At 57.8% G+C, this 19,175-nt stretch overlaps 1 protein-coding gene across 1 annotated transcript in view; it reads right to left on the bottom strand.

Moving 5' to 3' along the window:
- The window catches only part of PTPRN2 (protein tyrosine phosphatase receptor type N2), a 710,237-nt gene that overhangs the window by 66,174 nt on the left and 624,888 nt on the right, over positions 1–19,175 (bottom strand). The window contains exon 14 of the mRNA XM_032840229.1: positions 14,991–15,185. Within this exon, the coding sequence (XP_032696120.1) occupies positions 14,991–15,185 (195 nt within the window). The remainder of the gene's footprint in view (positions 1–14,990; positions 15,186–19,175) is intronic.

The following is a 19,175-nucleotide window of genomic DNA, read 5'->3' as shown; positions in this document are numbered from 1 at the left end:
GTTAAAACGGGGGAGAGGAGTTGGAAGGCTCCCAAGCGGAAAGCCTTTAAGAGAGTCCCGGCTCGCAGGCCGGCGAGGCACGAGTGGCTGGACACGGCGGCACGACCAAGTACAGAGGAACAGGCTGGTTTTGAGCCTGTGAACACTGAGTTCTCGGTTCTATTTAAAATCCCTTTTGTAACTGAAAAATAAAACACATGCAAGAACTAGGAAAATAAACAAAACCTCTAAGGAAAACATCGTGTTTCTCAAAGAACGTCTGGGAAGCCCCCGGGGCAGGAGTCTCTGAGGCAGGCGTGGAGTCGGGTCCGCAGGCTCGGGGAGAAGGCAGGCGCCTCTCGGCAAAGCAACCACAGAGGGGGCCTTGGAAAGTCGTTACATCTTGATTATGAGGAACTGAACTAATTGGGAGCATTATTATAATTTTGGGTCCTGGAATCCTGCGTCTAGAACCAGGTCCAGAATGGCTAGAGATCGTATTGACAAAAGAGAGGCCCTGAACAGCGGCGCACGAGCCTGTGGGGCATTTCCTGGAATCCGTCAATAATTACCCCGGCCGCGGGGTGGTCTTCAGGGGGTGCCGCATGCAGATGGGCGACGCGCAGCAGGCCACCGTGCCGGACTGAACACACACGCTCATCGAGTGCGTGCGCGACTTCCATTAACCTTTACCCCACAGACTTGCAGAGGAAGAAAACCACAGCTTGATGAAAACTCACAATTAAAACCTCGATGGGAATGGGTAATAACGAACGCTTTCTGTCCCAAAAAGGTTCTACTTAACAAAGTTCAAGAAAGCGGCAGATCTGTCCTTACCGCCTACTCTTACTAAACAGGAGGAAGGGGGAAGGTCTGTCCTCCAACATGACGGGGGCTCCGTGTGCGCGTGGGGGCAGCGGGAGCGACTCGGGCTCTGCAGGGAGACGGGGAGGGGGCGCCCGCGTGCTGGTGGCAGTCACGCTGCCCCGTGTTCAGGCCGTCACTCCTCAAGGAGCTGGATGAGCTTAAACAATTTTATGAGTCTTATTATCTTATACAGCATCTCAGAAATTAAGGTTCTACGAGCAGAGGTTAAAATACAAAGATGAAAGTCAGGAGTGATGGAAAATAATTAAGAGAATTATACCGTACTTTCTATCCACGTACAGGTGTTAATGTTTAAATTTCAGGCAAAGAGCTTCCTTGACGGTACGAGTGAAAGCGGAACTTCTCCTGTAATTGGGGGAGCGAGCCCCAAGCGGCTTTCCTGGTGCAGACTCCTGCCGGGGGCTGGGGGCTCAGTGACTTATTTATTCATTATTCACGTTGTTGTGAGCACGTCAGAGGAGACGGGCGTGTGTGTGTGTGCATGTGCGTGTGTGTGTGTGTGTGTGTGTGTGTGTGTTCCAGGGACCCAGCAGAGACTCAGTCCGTGTGCGGCTGGTTTCTTCAGGCGGGGGACAGGCTGCAGACGGATAAACGAACACGGTTACAACGGAGACTTCATAGAGCCGTAAGAACACGCGACAGAGGTTAGGCGAGGGGTGGGCGTGGGAGGCAGGGGCTCGGACCCCAGGAGGGGAGGCCCCTCTGATGAGCAGATCTCCGACGGTCTCCTGCCGGGTGGGAAGGGCTCATCGTCTCCGAAATGAGGGGTATCCCAGGGAGACAGAGCCAGAGAGAGAGCCCGGGGTGGGGACGGGCCTGGCATAGTCCAGCCACAGAGAGAGGCCAGCACGGCAGGAGGGAAGGGAGCTAGGCGGGGCGGCGGCCTGTGCCCCAACCCCAGGGGAGCCTGCCGGCTGCGGGGGGAGCCTGAGGTCTGCAGTGAGAGCGGCGGGAACCCGCTGGGGTGTTTTAAGCAAAGAAGGCACATAATGGGAAAGATGCTTTTAAAAGGTCACTCTCACCCCAGGCGGAGACCAAGTGCACAAGAGGGGCCGTCCGCACACGAGGCGCGGGGGCTGACATTTGGGGACGACGGCGGTGGAGGGCACAGAGGAAGGGGCGGGGGCGTCCTGTATTCCCGGAGCCGAGCTGCCCGGACTCACTCACGGGCCAACAGGGGACCCGAGTCCGACAGAGACCGCGTGTCTGCTTCCCCGACTGCTCCATCGGCTACTCCTCGGCTTCGGGGACCTGCAGCTCGTACGACATCCTGCAGCCGGGCCATGCCTTTGCCGGTCGCCCAGCCGCGGCAGGGCAGGGTCCCCCCGAGCTGGTCGGAGAAACAGGGTCACAGCCTTCATCTACTCCAAGTCAAATGTAAGGGGTAAAATCCGACACATTCCATCCACATTCCTGGCATTTCCAGCCCCTTCACGCTTTCGCGGCGCGGACAAAATGCGCAGACGGCCGCTGCCCCACACGGTTGTCAACGTCACCACGCGTGTCTGAAGAGCCACGGAGAATCACCAGCGGACCGCTGGCCCCCGCTTCAGACACAGTCCCACAGCCACACGGCCCCGAGCAGCCCGATGCACGCGGACGTGCGTACGGCGGTGCCCAGGCGGACACAGGTGTGCGAGCGCGGCTGGGCTAGGGGCCGGGGAGGGCCGGGGCCGCGTGCTGGGCAGGGGAGAGGTGGTGCTGGCTCCTGCCGACCTGCAGCCCCCGCCGGGATGCCCCCCGCGGCCGTCCCCAGGGCTGCTTCCACGTGACACAAAACAATTCCACGAGAGGTCTGTGGATTGGAGCAGAATGATGCATCCGTGCATTAAAGTGTTTTTTTTTTTTAAATCTTTTAAAGACTGAAACCAAGAAGACATCAGGTTTAGGGAGAAAATGAGACTTCTGAGGGAATGGAAAGAGAACCCCTCTGCACCCTGGAACACCCGCTGCCCGTGCTCTTTGGGGGCCACGCGGGGGGCAGCCCAGAGTTTCCAAGAAACCGCCACAGAGCCCCACGTCCCACGAGTCTGCCGCCCGCGTGTGGCTCTAGCGTGGCCTGAAGCCCAGAACACATGTGGGGTTTGCCGCGGGCCCTAAAAGGGAACTTGCCCTCCCATGCCAAGCTTCCTGGCTTCTAGAAACCCAAACACGGCCTTCCCCCTGTTGGTGGCAACACCGGGCACTCACCCGATGGTGCTATAAATTTAGTATTTTAGTCCACGTCCTCAACTCAGTGGGGAAAAGCAGGACAAAAAAATAAATGTGAGTTACATTTTAGGTGCTCCCAACAGGCCAATTATTTTACCCCTTTCAGTCTCTCCACTGCCAGCAGGAAGCCTGGCACAGCCTCGGCCGTCAGCAAATATTTGCTATAGGACTCGCCTCCCGAGACTGCAGGACGGTTCCGTGTCGTCAACCCGGGGCCCCGGTGGTCGGAAGCAGGGCCCGCGTGGGGGACACCTGCGTCCACGGCAAGAGCCTCGGCAGTGTCGCCGATGAAATCTTCCTGGACAGATGGATCCCAGTGCTCCGTTTAACGGTTTTCTTTGAACAATATTTACCATTTATGATCTCAACTCACAGGAGCATTCAGAAGTGGGGAAAGGCAGATTTCTAGACTATTAGGCAGATTTCCATTGCTTTTTAACATATTCTCATACGTCTTCAGTTTTTCAGCTCTGGCTCCTTCCCCTGGCCAGCTGACGGACCCTCTCACCTTCGCTGGGATATTTGGGAATATTGCATGATCCGTTCCTGGAATGCATGAGCCGCTCTGGGCCCTAAAGAATATTCATTCACTTTTAAAAATATGTGCACCCCGCCGTCAACGGGGACAAATGCACACGGAATCACAGAAAGCGGCTGTTTTAACGGCACACGCTTTCTTCAAACCTCTCTTTGCACTAAAACATTTTCTTCGAAATTATTTTCATAAGAAAGATTAACAATTTCAACATTAGCAGCTAATCCCCTTTCATTTAAAACTCTGCTGATAAAATTCTTTGCTTGTCATTCAAATAATAAGTAATAATTATAGATTTGAGGCTTCCATCTCGGGCTGCATTAACAGTAAATTGCACGCAAGTTTGAAGCGTAAGTCCGCTTTGATACATCTCAAAATGCAATTTCCACAGCCTCCCTGGGCTATGCACAATTAATTATACAGTTAATAAGGGAACTATGTTAATGAAAGGAACATTATTCATCCAGACCACCTGCCTTTACCAAATATCTTTTGTGTGCTTCTCCTCTTTTTGTGACGTTGGTGTGCAGACAATAACGACAACCAGCACCCGTCCCCACAGCCCCTCCACTGACGACGTCGCGGTTTTAAACACCCATCTGCTGTTGGCAGCTCCCTCAGTCCTTACAGGTCTAAAGAAAAAGTAGTTTGGCTTTATGATATTTCTGCTGATTTCTGCTTTTTAAGAGTTTAAAACGTCTGCCCATGGCATGTCAAACTCTTGAGACAACTCTTTCCTAAGCAAGAGCGCTCCTGCGACGGCGTCCGGCTTCTACCGACAACGGGCTGGGAGTCAGAAGGGACTTCGCAGAGACGACGGGACCCGACGGTCCCCCGTTCTCTCCTCCCCCATGCCAAGTCTCTGTGTTTCGCACTAAGTAAATCATTCCATCTGTAAGATCGAAGTTTGACTACGGTTTTGCGCAGACACTGATGTTAACTTTTACAAACAAAGTTCACGTTTCTGGGACTCTGATGTAGAACAGAAATAAGAACACTTTAACTGGAGAAGAAAGCCGCCCAACAACGCCACATTTCTACTTAGTTCTAAGATTACTTCAGCAATGTGAAAGAATGTGTTTGCAAAGAGTTTCACAACAAGTCGCTGTTGATATAAATTAATATGCTCTTTATTAAATGAGAACATGAGAATTTGATTTCAGCTGTAACCGTGTCCCTTCGACATACAAAAAATACCCAAAGACGCAAGTTACTTAGAGACTCCATTCATGTTCAAAATCCATCAGGAAACCAACGCTGGGTTCCAAAAAGTTGACAGGAAACACAAGACGGGGACACAAGAGGAAACATGTCACAAAAACGCAGTCCTAGGACGACCAAACCCTGAAAAGGCCTTCTGTTAGCAAATTCTCGTAGAAAAATAGGGTCTCCAAAACCAGGGGCACCCACTGCCACCTCTGGACCTGGGGGTACCTGATGGTCACTGCTACATCTACATGGCAGTGCGGGCACCTGGTGGCCGCTGCTACATCTACCCGATGGCTGCCTCTCAGCGAGGGGAGGTGAGATGGAGAAATCGGATCACCCATCCACTCTGTCTACACTGGCGTCCGTGACTCAGGTGGCACTGGTTCCTAAAGCTCTTTAGAAGCAGGTTTTGTGTCTCCATGCGGTGGGCCAGCAGATTCACACATTGAATGGCTGTCCACCTACTGTCCCCAAGTGGAGGGTCAGCTACAAAATTCACACGGCCTCAGTGGTGTGACACGAGCACGGCAACAGCAGTCTGAGGACAGAGCCCTGGAACGAGGGGGAGGGGCTGGTTGCCCCGCCACCCCCAGGTGGCAGGTCCTCCCTGGGCAGCACTGGGCACCCCACACTGATGACGACGTCCTCGCTGTGACCTCTTGAGGGAGCGCTCAGGGAGAACAGAAAGTCACAGCAAGGCAGTGAGGTGACGTCAGCTCGCCACACAGACACAGAAATTCCCTTCCAGGTGTGGATGCGCAATGCTGGCTCCTGCTGCAGCGCATTGTCGAGACACGCTTGCAGGAATTCTGAGAGGGCTCCTTGGGTCCAAAGTGTTTTTTGGAGCTTTGCTGTCCTAGAGCCAACAGGCTACGTGCTGCGGGCAATAAACGGGAATGGGGACCAGCCCACGGCGCAGATGCCAGCAGCTCACAGAAGACCCCACGTTTGTTTTCCCCTGGAAGAGGCCCGAGTGTCCCTGACTTTCCCACAGTGTCCTGGCAGCCGTGGGACAGCTGACACGCGGTGTGGACCGCGGAACAGCAGCCATCAGCCGGCCGCCACAGCTGGGAGCCGACGGGCTTCAGTCTTCCGTCGATGCCTTTGAAACAAGGAGCTCAAAGTAGAAAAGAGAAGTGAGTTGATCTATCAGAAATTATCTTCACTTCTAGGGTGAGAAATTAGAGATAAGACTATCAAATATATTTTTAATCTTCTTCCAGCTCAGCTGCCAATCCGACAGTGGACGGCCCGCATCCCACGCCCACGAGTTCTTGGGTTTGATGGGTGAAGTGAGAGTGCGCTGTCAGACCTCACACCACCCGCTCTCCCAGCTCCGCGAGTGCAGCCATGAAGCTCGGAGCCACCCCTGCCCACAGCTGTCTTTATCGTCACCGCAACAAGGTACCATCTGGAACACCTCCAGGGCCGCCAGCCATCAGCACCAAGGGTTCAAGGCTCTGGGCAGTGCACGCCCGCGGACGGCTTAGTTTGGACGCATGGGTGTGGGAGCACTTCCTGAAGCACGTAACCCCTTTGCCTGCAGACGGTGGGGGAAGCGTGGGAACCAGTCTGAATGAGGCCACCGCCAGGCTTTCTTTGACAAGAGCTTGCCGCCATCTTGTCTTCCTCATAATGCAGAACATGAAGTTGGCTCTCAGACGCGACTGTCAAGGCGGTGTGAAATCAAACGGGGCTGCACCCTTTCCCTGGGTTCCCTACGTTTAACCTGCTTTAAGTCTCATGTTCCCAGAGGCATGAGGAATGAGGTATCCTGAGGAGCCTTCCCTGTGAGCACGTAGAAGTGCTGCATAAATGGCACAGTCAGCTCCCCATAAGATGAAGGGAAGTCCTCGGAGATCCAGAATGAGATGGAGAATGGACTGGTTAGCTCGTGACCCGAAGGCACTCAAGCCCTTGTGAGAGGGCGGGGCGTGTAGTTTCCAGCCCCTCAGACCCAGGGTGTCTTGCTCTTGCTGTCCACGAGGGGTCTTGGGGAAACCCTGCCAGGTGGAAGGTGAGGAGGTGGATGTGGGAGCCCCCCTGCCCCAGGACCCTGGGAGGAACTCATTCCCAGGGAAAGGGCTTGCTCATGCCACAAGAAAGCATGTTTCTTTCCACATGGATCCAGAATGGGAAGGCTTTGGACCACAGGCCTCAACGAGACGGAGGCTCACATTGACAATATGTGGGTGGCCTGAAAATCTCCAGGTGAGGAACTGATACAAAGATGGTCCTGGTTTAATGGGAGCCTAGACTGTATGGCAAAGTGACCCAGGACCTCTCTCGAGTTAAACACCCTCCACGTGGCCCCACAAAGTTCTGAAAGACAGACGTGATGGAACGCAGCAGACAGCAAACTCGCCCCCTAAACAACTCAGCAAGCACATCAAGAGCAGGATCAGCTTCAGAAGAACCTGGATGACAGAAGCATTAGACAGAAACAATCAAATCCTAGATTTACAATGACTGAAGATACTGCAGTGGGGACTGAAGGCGGGAGAACAGTATGGCAGGCAGATTCAAGAATGAATAAAGACATCAGCCACAAATGAAGAAGACGCCCCTTGGAGTTATCCTTGCGACGGGTGGTCACACATCGATTAGACGCTGCGGAAGAGGAACAAGGCAAACTAGACAGCAGACCAGAGGGAGTGCCCTGGAACGTGGGTGGAGGGCGACAAGAGACCGGTGAAGACACGTGGAAGAGACGTGAGGGCCACGGGGGCACCACGACGGATGCTTCCCCAAAAGTAGAGAGCACAGATCGTCACACGTCAGTTGTGAATGACTGTCATTCCTGGGGACCCACGCACAACAGGGATTCTCTGAGGGAGGAGTACAGTAAAGCTGGGGCCAAAGGGAAAAGAAAGTAGGTCTGCACCTAGACCGGGCGCAGGAAGAATCTGGGACAACACAGGTGTAGGGTTCAGGAAGAACGTGGGGAGACCCACAAAGGCAGCCACGGGGCCGGTCACAAACAATCTTCTCAACAGCTACGGCATCAAAGACAGCAGGACTTTTGAAGGAACGAAGGAACATCAACGAGACTTTGCCCGTTGGCCAATCTGTGAGGCAAGCGTGAGGACTGATAAAGAACACTCCGGGCCCGTTTGTCACGGACGCTCTCACCTCCTAGCCAATGGACACAAGCTGAGTGAACCAGTGAATGTCACGTCTCCTGTTTTCAGGAAACCACAGCAGTCGTGTCAGGACCAAGGCCAGGCCCGCATGCGGGGGCTCCGTCCGGCTGGGACGCGCTCCAGGTTTACGCACGGACTCCCCGTTTCGTCGGCCACAGACTCCAGCCCTGGGGCCGCACTCGGGGCTCCGAGGAGCTGTGCCGCTGCCCGCTCTGTCCGCCGCCTACCCCAAACAGCTGCTCCTCCCTGGCTAACACTGTACCCCCCGGGGCCGACTCCCCTCCTCAGTCTCCCGCCACCCCACGCTTCCACGACGACGTCTTCCAGCAACAGAGCACGATCTGGCCCGTATTCAGTGCTTCCTAGACGTCTGCCGCTCTTCACTGCGGAGGGACTGTAAACACCGAGCATCTGCTTCACGCGGGCTCAATCTCCGTCCGCCCCTGTGATGTCCACGGGCCGCACTAACGCTAAGGACACGAGATGAGCGAACTCAACAAATGCTTGTCTGCGCGCGGGTTATTTGTGGAACCACAGGCTTGGTGCCGTGCCCCAAACTCCTTTGTAGAGAGCGTTAATTTTCCACAGTATCTTGGACATGCACAGTCCCGTCGCTCCCCCGGGCGTGGACTGATGCTCTGCCGTCCCCTCCTCCTTGCACTGCCTGCAGACCTCGGAGGTCTGGGGGCACTGAATAGGCCAGAGGGACGTGCAGCCTTCTTGGCTCATCCTGTCAGGTGGATTTGAGGCCGCTGGGCCCACAGGAAGTGCTTCCCGTTCACATGGACGTGAAGGAACGCGCTCTAGGCCCGGTTTGGGGCATCGGTTTCAATTTCTTCCCCTCATAAATGTTAACTTGTAGACCTACTAACTGCCAAGCTTAGTGTTTGATATTTAATTTAGTTCCACAAATATAACTGGGCACCTGACTTGACTCACTCTGCTTTCCCCAGTTTACTCACTACAAGAAGGTCTAACAGGCAGGGGACACGTTCTAGTATCATCCTAGCATTCCGAACAGTAAAGCAGATTTTTAAAAATAGCACAAGCAAATCACACCTCCCCATCAAAAATACAGTAAACCCGTGCCCCCCCCCCCCATAAAGACTGAACAACAGCAACGACGCTCTTTGCCTTGTGTTAAAACCAAGCAAACGAGAGTCGCCAACTTCCCAGCTGCGTAAGGAGCCTCAGGCGGCCTGCAGAGCTGCCTTCTCCCGGAGGGGCAGCGGCGGGCCGGAGGCTCGGCTCGGAAAGGGAAACCGGAGCCGTGCCTGGAAGGAGGAGGAGCCGTGAGTGGTTTGGAGGCCTCTCCTTCTGGTCCTGGCATAGCTCTCGGGAGGCAGAGCCTGGCACGAGCACGTTCTTGATGGCTGAGCCCCTGCAGAGCACGGGGGACATGATGGTGACGGGAAAGACGGGCCTGTCACCTGCTTCAAGCTGCAGAAGACACAGGGTAGTTCGAGCACCAGCACTTGTCATGGGCTCATTGTGTCACCTGCCTTCTAGCATAGAAACCCCGTCCCCCAGTCCTTAGGGCGTAACTGTATTTGCAGAAGGTGCCTCAAGGCGGTAGTGAAGGTAAAGTGAGGTCACTAGGATGGGCCCAGGCCTGATATGATGGGTGTCCTGGTAAGAGAGGGAGATCAGGACAGGGACACACAGAGAGGGACGAGCGTGGGTGGACACGGGGAGAAGACGGCCGTCCACACGCCGGGACAGCGGCTCTTGGCAGAACCGGCCTTGCCCACACCTGGATCCTAGATCTCCAGCCTCCAAGAAGCGAGGAAGTACATCTCTGCCCTTTCAGCCCCCAGAACGGGTCCTCCGAGGCCCAAAGACCCCACAGCAGCCAGCCACTCGTGCCTTGCAGGGGCACTCTTCTCCCTGATGTCACCGGACAAGTTATTTTTAGAAACCGAAACAGTGCGCCTTGTCTGGCTCACAACACTGGGGCCCGTTCCCGCGCACGGGAGACACGCGTCCTAAGGCGCGGAGCCTGCCTGCCTTCTGACTTGCTGGTGCCGACCTTGGTCCCAGGGGGACCTTGCAGAGGGTTCTTTGTTGTTGCTCTTACTGAAACTCTGCCCAGGTCAGTTGCCAGCAGAGTCTCTCACGGGGGGTCACATTGGCCACACAGGGAAGAGACAAGAGTAACTTGGTTTCCCTATGGTGTCGAGGGTGGTACACTCCTGTGGGCGTCCACGGCTCGCGCTATGTAAACGTGCAGACCTCGTCCTCAGTGGGCTTCGGAAGCCGGCGGCCCTACAGGCCTTGAGGGACACTTCTGAGGCCATTCTTGCAAGGAACAATAAGTAGTTCCCAAATGCAGGAAACGTTCCTCAATCTCATGCACAATGAGGGAAATGCAAATTAAAACTGCCTTATAACAACAGCATTTTCCACATCCCAGCAGCAAAAACGAAGGGTGGCCAGTACCCAGGGCGGCAGGGTCTGGGGACACAGGCACCCTTTTCTACATAGCTGGTGGGAGTGTCCGTGAGTCACGCGTTTTGGCAGGAAGTTGGCTGATGCGTCTCAGAATAAACGAGAGGCCTCTTCCATGACCTCGGGTCTTCTAGAAACGTAGCCTGCAGTGCTTCTCACCGTGCTGTTTGAAGTGCAAAATTTGAAAACTGCCTAAATCACCCTTAGCAGTACAAAATAAGTAAGTTATTGTACGTGGGATAACAGGAGATCATGGGTCCGCGAAGACGAGAAGCGTCGGGCCGCGAGTGCCCCGTGGAGGCGTCTCTCAGACGCTGTGACAGGTGCAGGACGGTGTTCGGTGCTGAGTGGCTGTTACTTATTTGTTACAAAAGGTCTACAGCTGGCTTTGGGGAAGGGGCCTGTCCCTCACCATGAGGACGGCTGCCAGGGTGCCGTGGGCACTCGCTCTGGCCTCAGAGAGCAGGGCCAGGGAAGGGGCACCCCAGAACCATGTCCTTTTAGAAAGACTATAACGTTCTGGTTTTAAGTATGAAGGTGCCCAAGGCCAGGCCAGCATCCTCATGGGCCCCACTCCACCACCCAGTCCGGCGCCCGAGCATCTCCAGCCGGCCTTCCTAGGCGAGCAGTGACTTGCGCCATCCACAACATGAAAGAGCGTTAAGCCGCGGAGGCCGGTCAGACAGGAATGGCCAGAGGAGCTACCACTCAAGGTGCAAACGTTGGCCGTTAAGGCTCCGGAACAAATGTGGGGCACACAGGACGGGGTTGCTGGGGGCAAGGTGGGCGCGGAGGAGCTCTGCCAGCCCCTGGGCCATCCCCACGGGGGACACGACGTTCTGCGCCCCTCGTAGGCTTTCTGCAGCCCTCGGTCGCCAAACCTCCTGCTGCAGCTCATTCCCACCGTTCTCGATGACTCGAGGCCTTTCGTCCTTCCCGGTGTTGGGAGAGTCACTTTCACGCTGCAGCACTCGGCCCTTGTTCTTCATCTGTGACACGGGCACGCATCACCTGCCCGCATGGCTTCCGGGCAGCGGCCGTTACGCAAGCGGCCTCGTCGTCTCCGAGGGCAAAGGGGGTGCAAGCCTCACAGTCCTTGCCTTTGACGGGGGTCAGCGCGGTTTCCTCAACCAGCTTCTCTCTTCCTTACTCCACAACGCAGACAGCACGAAGCCAGCTGTCCCCCAGCACCCCCGCTTCTCGTGAGGGGAGAAGCGAGGGACAGTGCTGTAGACGGGTCGGACATGGCGGATGCACCCTTGTGGCTGTTCACGGCTCCTCCGTGTGCCGCGCTGGCACGCCGGTCTCGTGGCAGGCTCCTGGCCCTCGATGACTCTCAGGGCAGTGACCGGCTCTCGGCATCTACAAAACAGCCGGGCTCCACTTCTGAGGACAGATGTGCTATGGGACAGACCTCTTTAAAAAGGACATTCAAAGGGGATTCTTGACCTTTCCCACAGCATTCCCCGTCATGTACTCAAGATGGGACGTTTGTAAAGGCTTTGTAAGGTCGGCTTCACGGGCTGTGTTTTCCGGAGCTCTCAGCCCGACTCCGTGCTGCCAATCTCCCTTGTGGACGCTCTTCAGAAACTTGCCAGGGGCCTCCCTGCCTCACGGACCCCTTCCCAGCTGTCCCTGCCTCCTGCAAATGCACGGCATCCCCCTCCACTGGGCCCTGCGCTCCCCATGGCCCCAGGACCACGTCCAACCCAGATCCACTGCCCCCCACTCCACTCGCAGAAGGGTGGGGTCCGTGAACCTGGCCTCCCGAGACCCCATTCTCGAGCGACCTCTGGTGCCCCAGCAGGGCGGCTCCAAGGCCCGGGGCCTGCACAGGAAAACCAGCTCCCGAGAGGGGCCAGAGAATTCCTTCGCCATTCCCTGCCCCAGACCCTCCTCTCCCATCTCGACCCCGTGGTGTCTCCAGGCCTCGGTCAACACATGCTCCCCTGACTCCCTTCTCAGCGGGTCACCCACCCACCCCAGACCCCTTGACCAGGAGTGTTAGTCCCTCCCCTCGGGCGCATGGGGCTCAGGTTCTACCCCGTGACAGCTGCCCAGGGATGAGCAGGTAGTGCCCTCAGTGCTGTCATCACGGAGTAGTGGCTGCGACCCCTCTCCCGACCCTGTCAGCCCTTGACCTCCCTCCTTCCCTGCAGAGCCCCCGGCCAGCAGTCTCCTCTCTGAGGGTCCTCTCGCTCGCCGGGTGGGGTGTTAAACCCTAGAATTCTATTCCTGCGGCTTCCAGGCAGGAGATCACTGCACCTCGCCCAGGCAGCCAGGATTCTACAGCAGAAAGTGACCAGACCCGGGAGGCTGGGGTGTGAGGGCCCCTTCCCCAAGGGAGCCTGGCCCTAGGTCAACCCGCTTCCCCGTGAGCCCGTCCCCAGGTCCGCTCCTCTCAGCGGCAGCTCCGCCCCTGGGTCGGCGGCTCCTGACAGGGCTCTGGCCTGAGGGGTCCTCGTCTGGCCCTTTAACTTCCCAGGCCACTGTTTGCGCTAAACACGCGCTCATCCTCTGCCAGAGACAGCGTTTCCGTCTTGCTCACCGGCCCCGGGGTCTAGCGACGAGTATGTTTCCCAGGAAACTCGGCCAACTCCCTTCCGACTCCGTGGGGTGCTGCCTGCTCCCACCCTGTAGTCCAGATGTGAACAGCCTTGCCGTGGATTCCATCACGCTGTGAGTTAAAAGGTCACATCTGCGCGACACCCGTGGAGCAGCTGGTTCCGGGGATCGGCCGGGCCCCGGCGGAAGTCACCTGATGGTCTCCGAGTCTGTGGCGTGTAGTTCCAGGAGATCACGACGTAGCTGTCGGACAAACATGAACGTTTCCTCGTGGAGGGTCGGGCTGATTGATCACCCGGCAGTCACCTTCCCTGTCGCCTCAATGAGTTCGAGGGTCAGGCATTCCGGCACGTTCTGAGGTGGTGACACACGTGGGTTTCCACAGGGAGGGAGCGGCCCCTCGTGGACTGGTAACGCGGGGCCGCTTCCTGCTGACCGTGACTCCGCTGGAACCACAGTGTGCTCCGTGGCCTGCCCCGGGAGAATGGGCTCGTGTCAGGGCCCAAGAGAGGAGCCACTTAGCGGGCGAGAACCTTTGTAAAAATGCTGACGGGCTGGTTATGCCGCGTGGCTCTGGGCCTCTGGGCTCTGCATCGGCAAAGTGCCTGGGACAAAGGTGAGCACCAGGTAGACAGAGCTCCCGAGCCCGCTTGTCACGTGGGGTCGAGGGCAGGTCAGGACGTGCTCGGAGCCGCCCTGCCCCCGCCACGCAGGCCGGCCGTGCGCAGACTGTGGCCCCCCGCAGGCTCAGGCTGTGAGAGCAGAGGCGGGGGCAGGGCGAGAAGGAGGCCCCTGGCGGCGGCGGCGTGGGAACGTGGGACGGGGCCGGCGGACGTGGCGAGACGGTGCGAGCTCGGAACAGGGAAGGGGCCTCAGCACACAGCCACGCTGCGGCTCCTCGACTTCCGGGGCCAGGGGAAGCCTGAGTCTGCTGTGAAGCCCCCAGTTCGCGGTGGCTGCGTTCTAACTGGACTGGGCCGCCGGCCGGCTGTGGTCCAATGGCGCCAGTGTATGTTGTTGGTACAGAAACATATAAGGAAACTTGCCACAAAAAATACATGTTTAAAGACCACAAACATGATGTTCGGGGCCCGTCCGGATGCTTGGGACGCAGACTGGACCGTGAAGACGGTCTGCCTGGTCCGGGAGTGCTGCCACCACGTCACGGGCTGTGAGACGGCTGTGCCAGCTGTCCCTGAATGCTCGGTCTCTGGGAGGAGTGTCACGGCCAACGGCCTGCTGCGGCAGCTCTGCAGGCGCGAGACAGCAGGTGCGAGTGGCCTGAGGGCCCGGGAGCGCGGTGTTCTGCCTTCAGGAGACAGTCGGTAAAGCCGGCAGAATTGTGAACGTCTCTCTAGGTGACGGTCAGACGTCCAGCCCCTTCGCGGGGCAGCGCCCGCCTCTCCATATGTGGCCCTCCGAGGGTTTGGGGAGGGACAGGACAGGGAGCCAGATGGGCAGGAGGAATATGGACAGCAAGGCCCCCACACAAGGGCTCTATGCCCCCCACTGTGCCCGGCCACCGTTAAGTAGCAGCAGCAAGTGAGGGACAGTTGTCTCCCCAAACCCCGCCTGGCGAGCTGCAAGGAGGGGAGGACTCCACGATCGTCTCTCGGTCGGAGGCTCAGTGACAGCAGTGCATACAGTAGGCGCTCACGGATGCGCATTCCTCCACTGAGAACAGCGCCCAGGGCCGAATCCCACGTGTGATCTGGCCTGTGTACGTGTGCCCACACTCACTGCACTTAAAGCGGGGGACGGAGTCGGGGGTGCCCTGACACCTGGGCTTTTAACCGGCCTGCCGGCTGCCTGACCGGCTCAGCCGTGGTGGCCAGCACACTGTTGCTGACACTTCTGATGTAGGCTAGGTGTGTGGCAGGAACCAGGGGGCGGGTATGTGGCAGGAGGGGCGCCGTGAGCTCCCCATCCCCGCCCCGCACCTTCTCCCCCTGTCCCAGACCACATGGTCCGAACGGCGATTCCAGACGGACCGCGAGGACCGCGAGTCTTACCAGGACCATGTGGCCGGTGGAGATGTCCATGTTGGACTGCACGGGCTCCTCAGACCAGGATGACGTGCTGCTCCGTGCGGACGGGCTGGGCACCGGCCCGTCGCTGAACTGCGAGGAGACGCTGTTGACGCGGGACGCATGCGGGGCCTCTGGGCGCTCGGATGTGCGCACGGCCATACGCTGCCGACACAGCTCCTAGGAGACAGCGACGCTGGGTTAGGGGTGCCCTCACGGCCCGCGGCCGCCCCCCAGCCCTGCCGACCCGGGAGCCCACGGGCAGACGGGGGTCTGCCCTGTGGCCATGCATGTGAGCACGGATGCACACACGCAGATGTCCCACCCACAGAAGGATACACGACACACAGATACACACGCAGATATCACACAGGTGCACAGAAGTACACAGATGCACCCGTGTGTATACGCACATACGCAATACACACAGATCTCCCACACCCACACGGATCTCTACCACACACAGACACACACGTACACAGACACAGAGTGCAGACACACACACATACCCGCAGACAAGAGGACACTGGGCCCGCTGTGGTGATGGGTTATCTGGGAATGACGTGACATGTGGGCTGAGCTAGCCCGTCTTTCCTTCCTTTTTAGAATTTCGGTCACAGTGGGAAAGACAGAGTTTTACACCAGGCTCTGAACTTGGTACTATGCTCTGGTCTTCAGGAAAAAACAAACACCTTTTTTGGTTCTTCCCTTGTTCTACCAAACAGCACCCAAACCGATGAGAGCACACACGAGAGGGGACAGAGGACGGCTGGGGGAGGGACACTGGGGAGGGTGTGTGCTGTGGTGAGTGCTGTGACGTGTGTAAGCCTGACGATTCACAGACCTGTGCCCCTGGGGCTAATAACACATTATATGTTAATAAAAATAATTTTTTAAGAATCACACGTAAAAAGGAAAGTTTGTGGTTTATTGGAAGAGGTTTGCTTCTCTGCCCAGACTTGAAAAGACCAAGTCTCCAAATTAAAAGGAAAACCTCAGTATGACGGCTGAACAGAGCTGCTGTCAGGTCCCCACGGGGTCCCAGGCGACCCCAGGTAGGGCGGGGTCTGAACACGTGGCTGGGGACGGCTCTCAGAAGCAGGGGACCCTGGAGGGGCCGCGCACTAGCTCCTGGCTGTCACCGGGGAGCCGGCCGGAACCCCCCCAACTTCTCACTAGCAAAATACCTGCATCTTGTCGGATGAATCCCAGCCTTTTGCCCCCGAAACAACCACGGTAACCTGAGCCACCAAACTAAAATGATATCAAGAAAAACTCTGTAAGAGAATCTGAGCCGAGAGAGGAATTAAAAAGGCGCTCACGGGGCGCGGTGCTGGACAGCTGCCCGGCTCTGGGGTGCTCCTCCCTTCCCCGTAGCGGTGCCCGGTGTGGGGGTCGTACCCTGCTGCCCCCGCGAGCTCAATGTGCCCCAGGGCCTGGCTAAAGCCCCCAGAACCCCTACACTTGTTCCTTATCCCTCACGTGGGCTTCATGCCGTTCAAGACCTTCCTGTGGCCACGGCCACCACAGCGAAGACGGCCCCCCCGCCCACCCAGCGCAGCTCCCCTGAGAGGCACGACTCGGGCGCCCGGAGCCACGTGGTGCGTGCCGCCCCGCACAGGTATGCGGAGGGACCCCTCCGCCCGCCAGAGCAGTGGGTCTTACGGAGAGGGCTGTGGGCACCCCGAAGAGACGGGTGACCTTCACACCAAGGGCCGCCGTGCCACCCCGGAACGGAAGAGGGAGGAAGGTAAGCTGCACTTCCCCTGGGCCCCCCACCGCCCTCAGGGTTTGCCAGCTCATGCCTGGTGTTCACAGTGAGTTCGTTTAAAAAACCAAGCCAGGTTTCCTCAGAATCTTAAAAACAAACACACACACAAACCAACCAACCCAGACACAGTGGGCCACTCCAACAGGAAGGTGGTACCAGGACCACATCTCCACCCCGGACGCTCGTGGGATGTTACTTGATTTTGGAGAAATCATACCAATGGCATTTCTTCAATAAATGCTACGGTTTCACCTGTCCAGCTGCAAGATTCACCAGCTCTACCCGAAGCACAAACACGACCCAGGGTCGGCCCAGGGGCTCAGATGCGCCCTTCCGGAAGGAGTGACCTTGGCGAGGAAGGTTCGGGAGGGCTGATATTTGGTCACTGAGAAGCCAACGTCACACCAGGTAGGGTCACACCAGCTAGGTGACCGCCCTGCAGCCATGCGGGGAGACGGGAGGACGGCCCAGCCCCCGATTCCCGTTCCTCCCTCACGCCAGGTCTCGGAGCCCGAGCGTTTCCACTTGAAAAATGGAGGCGCCGGTCTCGTTACCAGAGGACGCCCGTGTGGTGCCTGCTGCAGAGAAGGTCTTTGGTCATTCATCAGCAGATGTTAGCACAAAAAATCAAAACAGTCCTCTAAGCTGAAACAAACGCTCAGGGGCTCGGCAAGTTCCAAGGTATTTCTGAAGAAATTGCAGAATTTTGGATCTCAAGAGGCAGCAGGTCGTCTCCGCAGGCCTGCTGGTCTGACAGGTGACTTGGGGCCACTGGGCGTCCCGCAGGGCCCCATGGGGCTGCTACTGTGGGCTGAGCACTCCACAGTGTTACTCAGGGCTGGCGCTCTTTGTCGGTCTTTAAAGAACAAAATTCTTAAAAGCAGAAGGAAGCTTCCGAGCAGAAACGGTCTCCAGCCTGCTTCCAACGGCAGTGCACCCCTCCCTCCCACACCGGACACCCTGGTTGGAGAGCAGCTCCCTAAAGTGTGGCAGTTGCCCTGCTGTGGCTCAGAGGGGAGAGCTGGAGCATTCCCGCACCGAGGAGGCCCATGGCCTCTTCCATCATGTCCTTACGTACAGGTAAAGCAGGAGTCACCTGCTCGGGCCGTCTTGACGTCAGACGGACTGCTGTCTTGTTTCTGCATAATGAACACAGGAGCTGCTGAGACAGGGAGTGTCTGGAGGTAATGACGGGCTCCTGACCAGAGGGCTGGGCTGGAAGTGGGTTCTTGGGTTTGAGGTCGCTGTGCACTGGAGGCCTGTGAGCCCCCCACCCCACGGTGGGTGGCCGCCCGCAGCTGTGCTCCCTGGCCTTCCCAGCCAGCGTGCTGTGCTGGGCTTTCCAAGGGCCGGGAGGGGTGGGACGCCAGGGAGACGTGCACAGCTCTGCTGTCCCAGCAGAGACTCCACCTAGAACCCGGGGCTCAGGAGACCCGTGCCAACAGCTTTGCCTTTGACCCTTCTCCCTGGCCTCCGGGTAGTCACTCGCCTGTTCGGGGCACCTGAGTGACAATGCCTAATTCCGGTGCTGGCTTCAGCACCTACTGGCTGTGTGACCTCGGGCAAACCCCCAGCCTCTCTGAGCCCCGGGTTCCTCCTCCATGGAAGCAAGCCCGTGGTTCTGGAGGACTAAGTACGATCACGTGCTCGCCTTCAGCACGGCCTGGCCTGTGAGTAGCGACTATTAATTTACTCAGCTCTCGCTGCGCGCGCACCATTCCCAGGTGCCAGCCAGGTCTGCGGAGTAGGACCAGCAGGGCCCTGAGCTCCCCGCACTTGTGGCCCAGCCCAGAGCGCCCATGAGGTCTGTCGGGTGTTTTAGGGGATGGGGCTGGTGGGCGGGGGCCTCCGGGATGAGGCCCTACAGGTCCGCCAGGGTCGTCTGGAGAGGCTAAAGCTTGCAGGTGGACGGCGTTAGCGGCAGGAGCGATGGAGAACGGCGCTTGTCAGTGCACGTTTCCAAACTTGTGCGGTGCCTGGTACCCTCACTGCTCCGGCTGCTGTCGGCTCTCCAGGGGGCACGCGGAGAAGAGCGAGCGGGTCTGTCTGTCTGTTTGGCCGTGTGGTCAGTGGTGTGGCTTTCTGCGCAGCCGAGGCCCCGAGGGAAGCTGACGTGCACAGCCCGCCTGTGCCCACAGGCTTCCCACGCGTCCGAAGAGAATTCCACCCGCCGTTTGGGTCTCCTGGCAGCCCAGCCCCTGCCGAGGCGCGATCTCTGGTGACAGAGGTTCCTACAGGACCAGACGCCATCTCAGCTCCTGTGAGGTCTGAGCTCTGCCCTGGTGAAGGAGGAGCAGCCCTCCTATGACCGCGGGCACACCGTGTGCCTTCTGCCACCTTGTCCTCCGAATCCGAGATGCGGGGAGGAACGGCGGGCTGTCCCGGAGTTCCAGGGCTGC

This window comes from Lontra canadensis, unplaced genomic scaffold (assembly GCF_010015895.1).
Source record: "Lontra canadensis isolate GAN:19392208 unplaced genomic scaffold, GSC_riverotter_1.0 scaffold111, whole genome shotgun sequence".
In the NCBI taxonomy this organism is placed as follows: Eukaryota; Metazoa; Chordata; class Mammalia; order Carnivora; family Mustelidae; genus Lontra; species Lontra canadensis.
The sequence above is the reverse complement of the archived record's forward strand: the minus strand, read 5'-3'. Positions and strand labels throughout refer to the sequence as shown.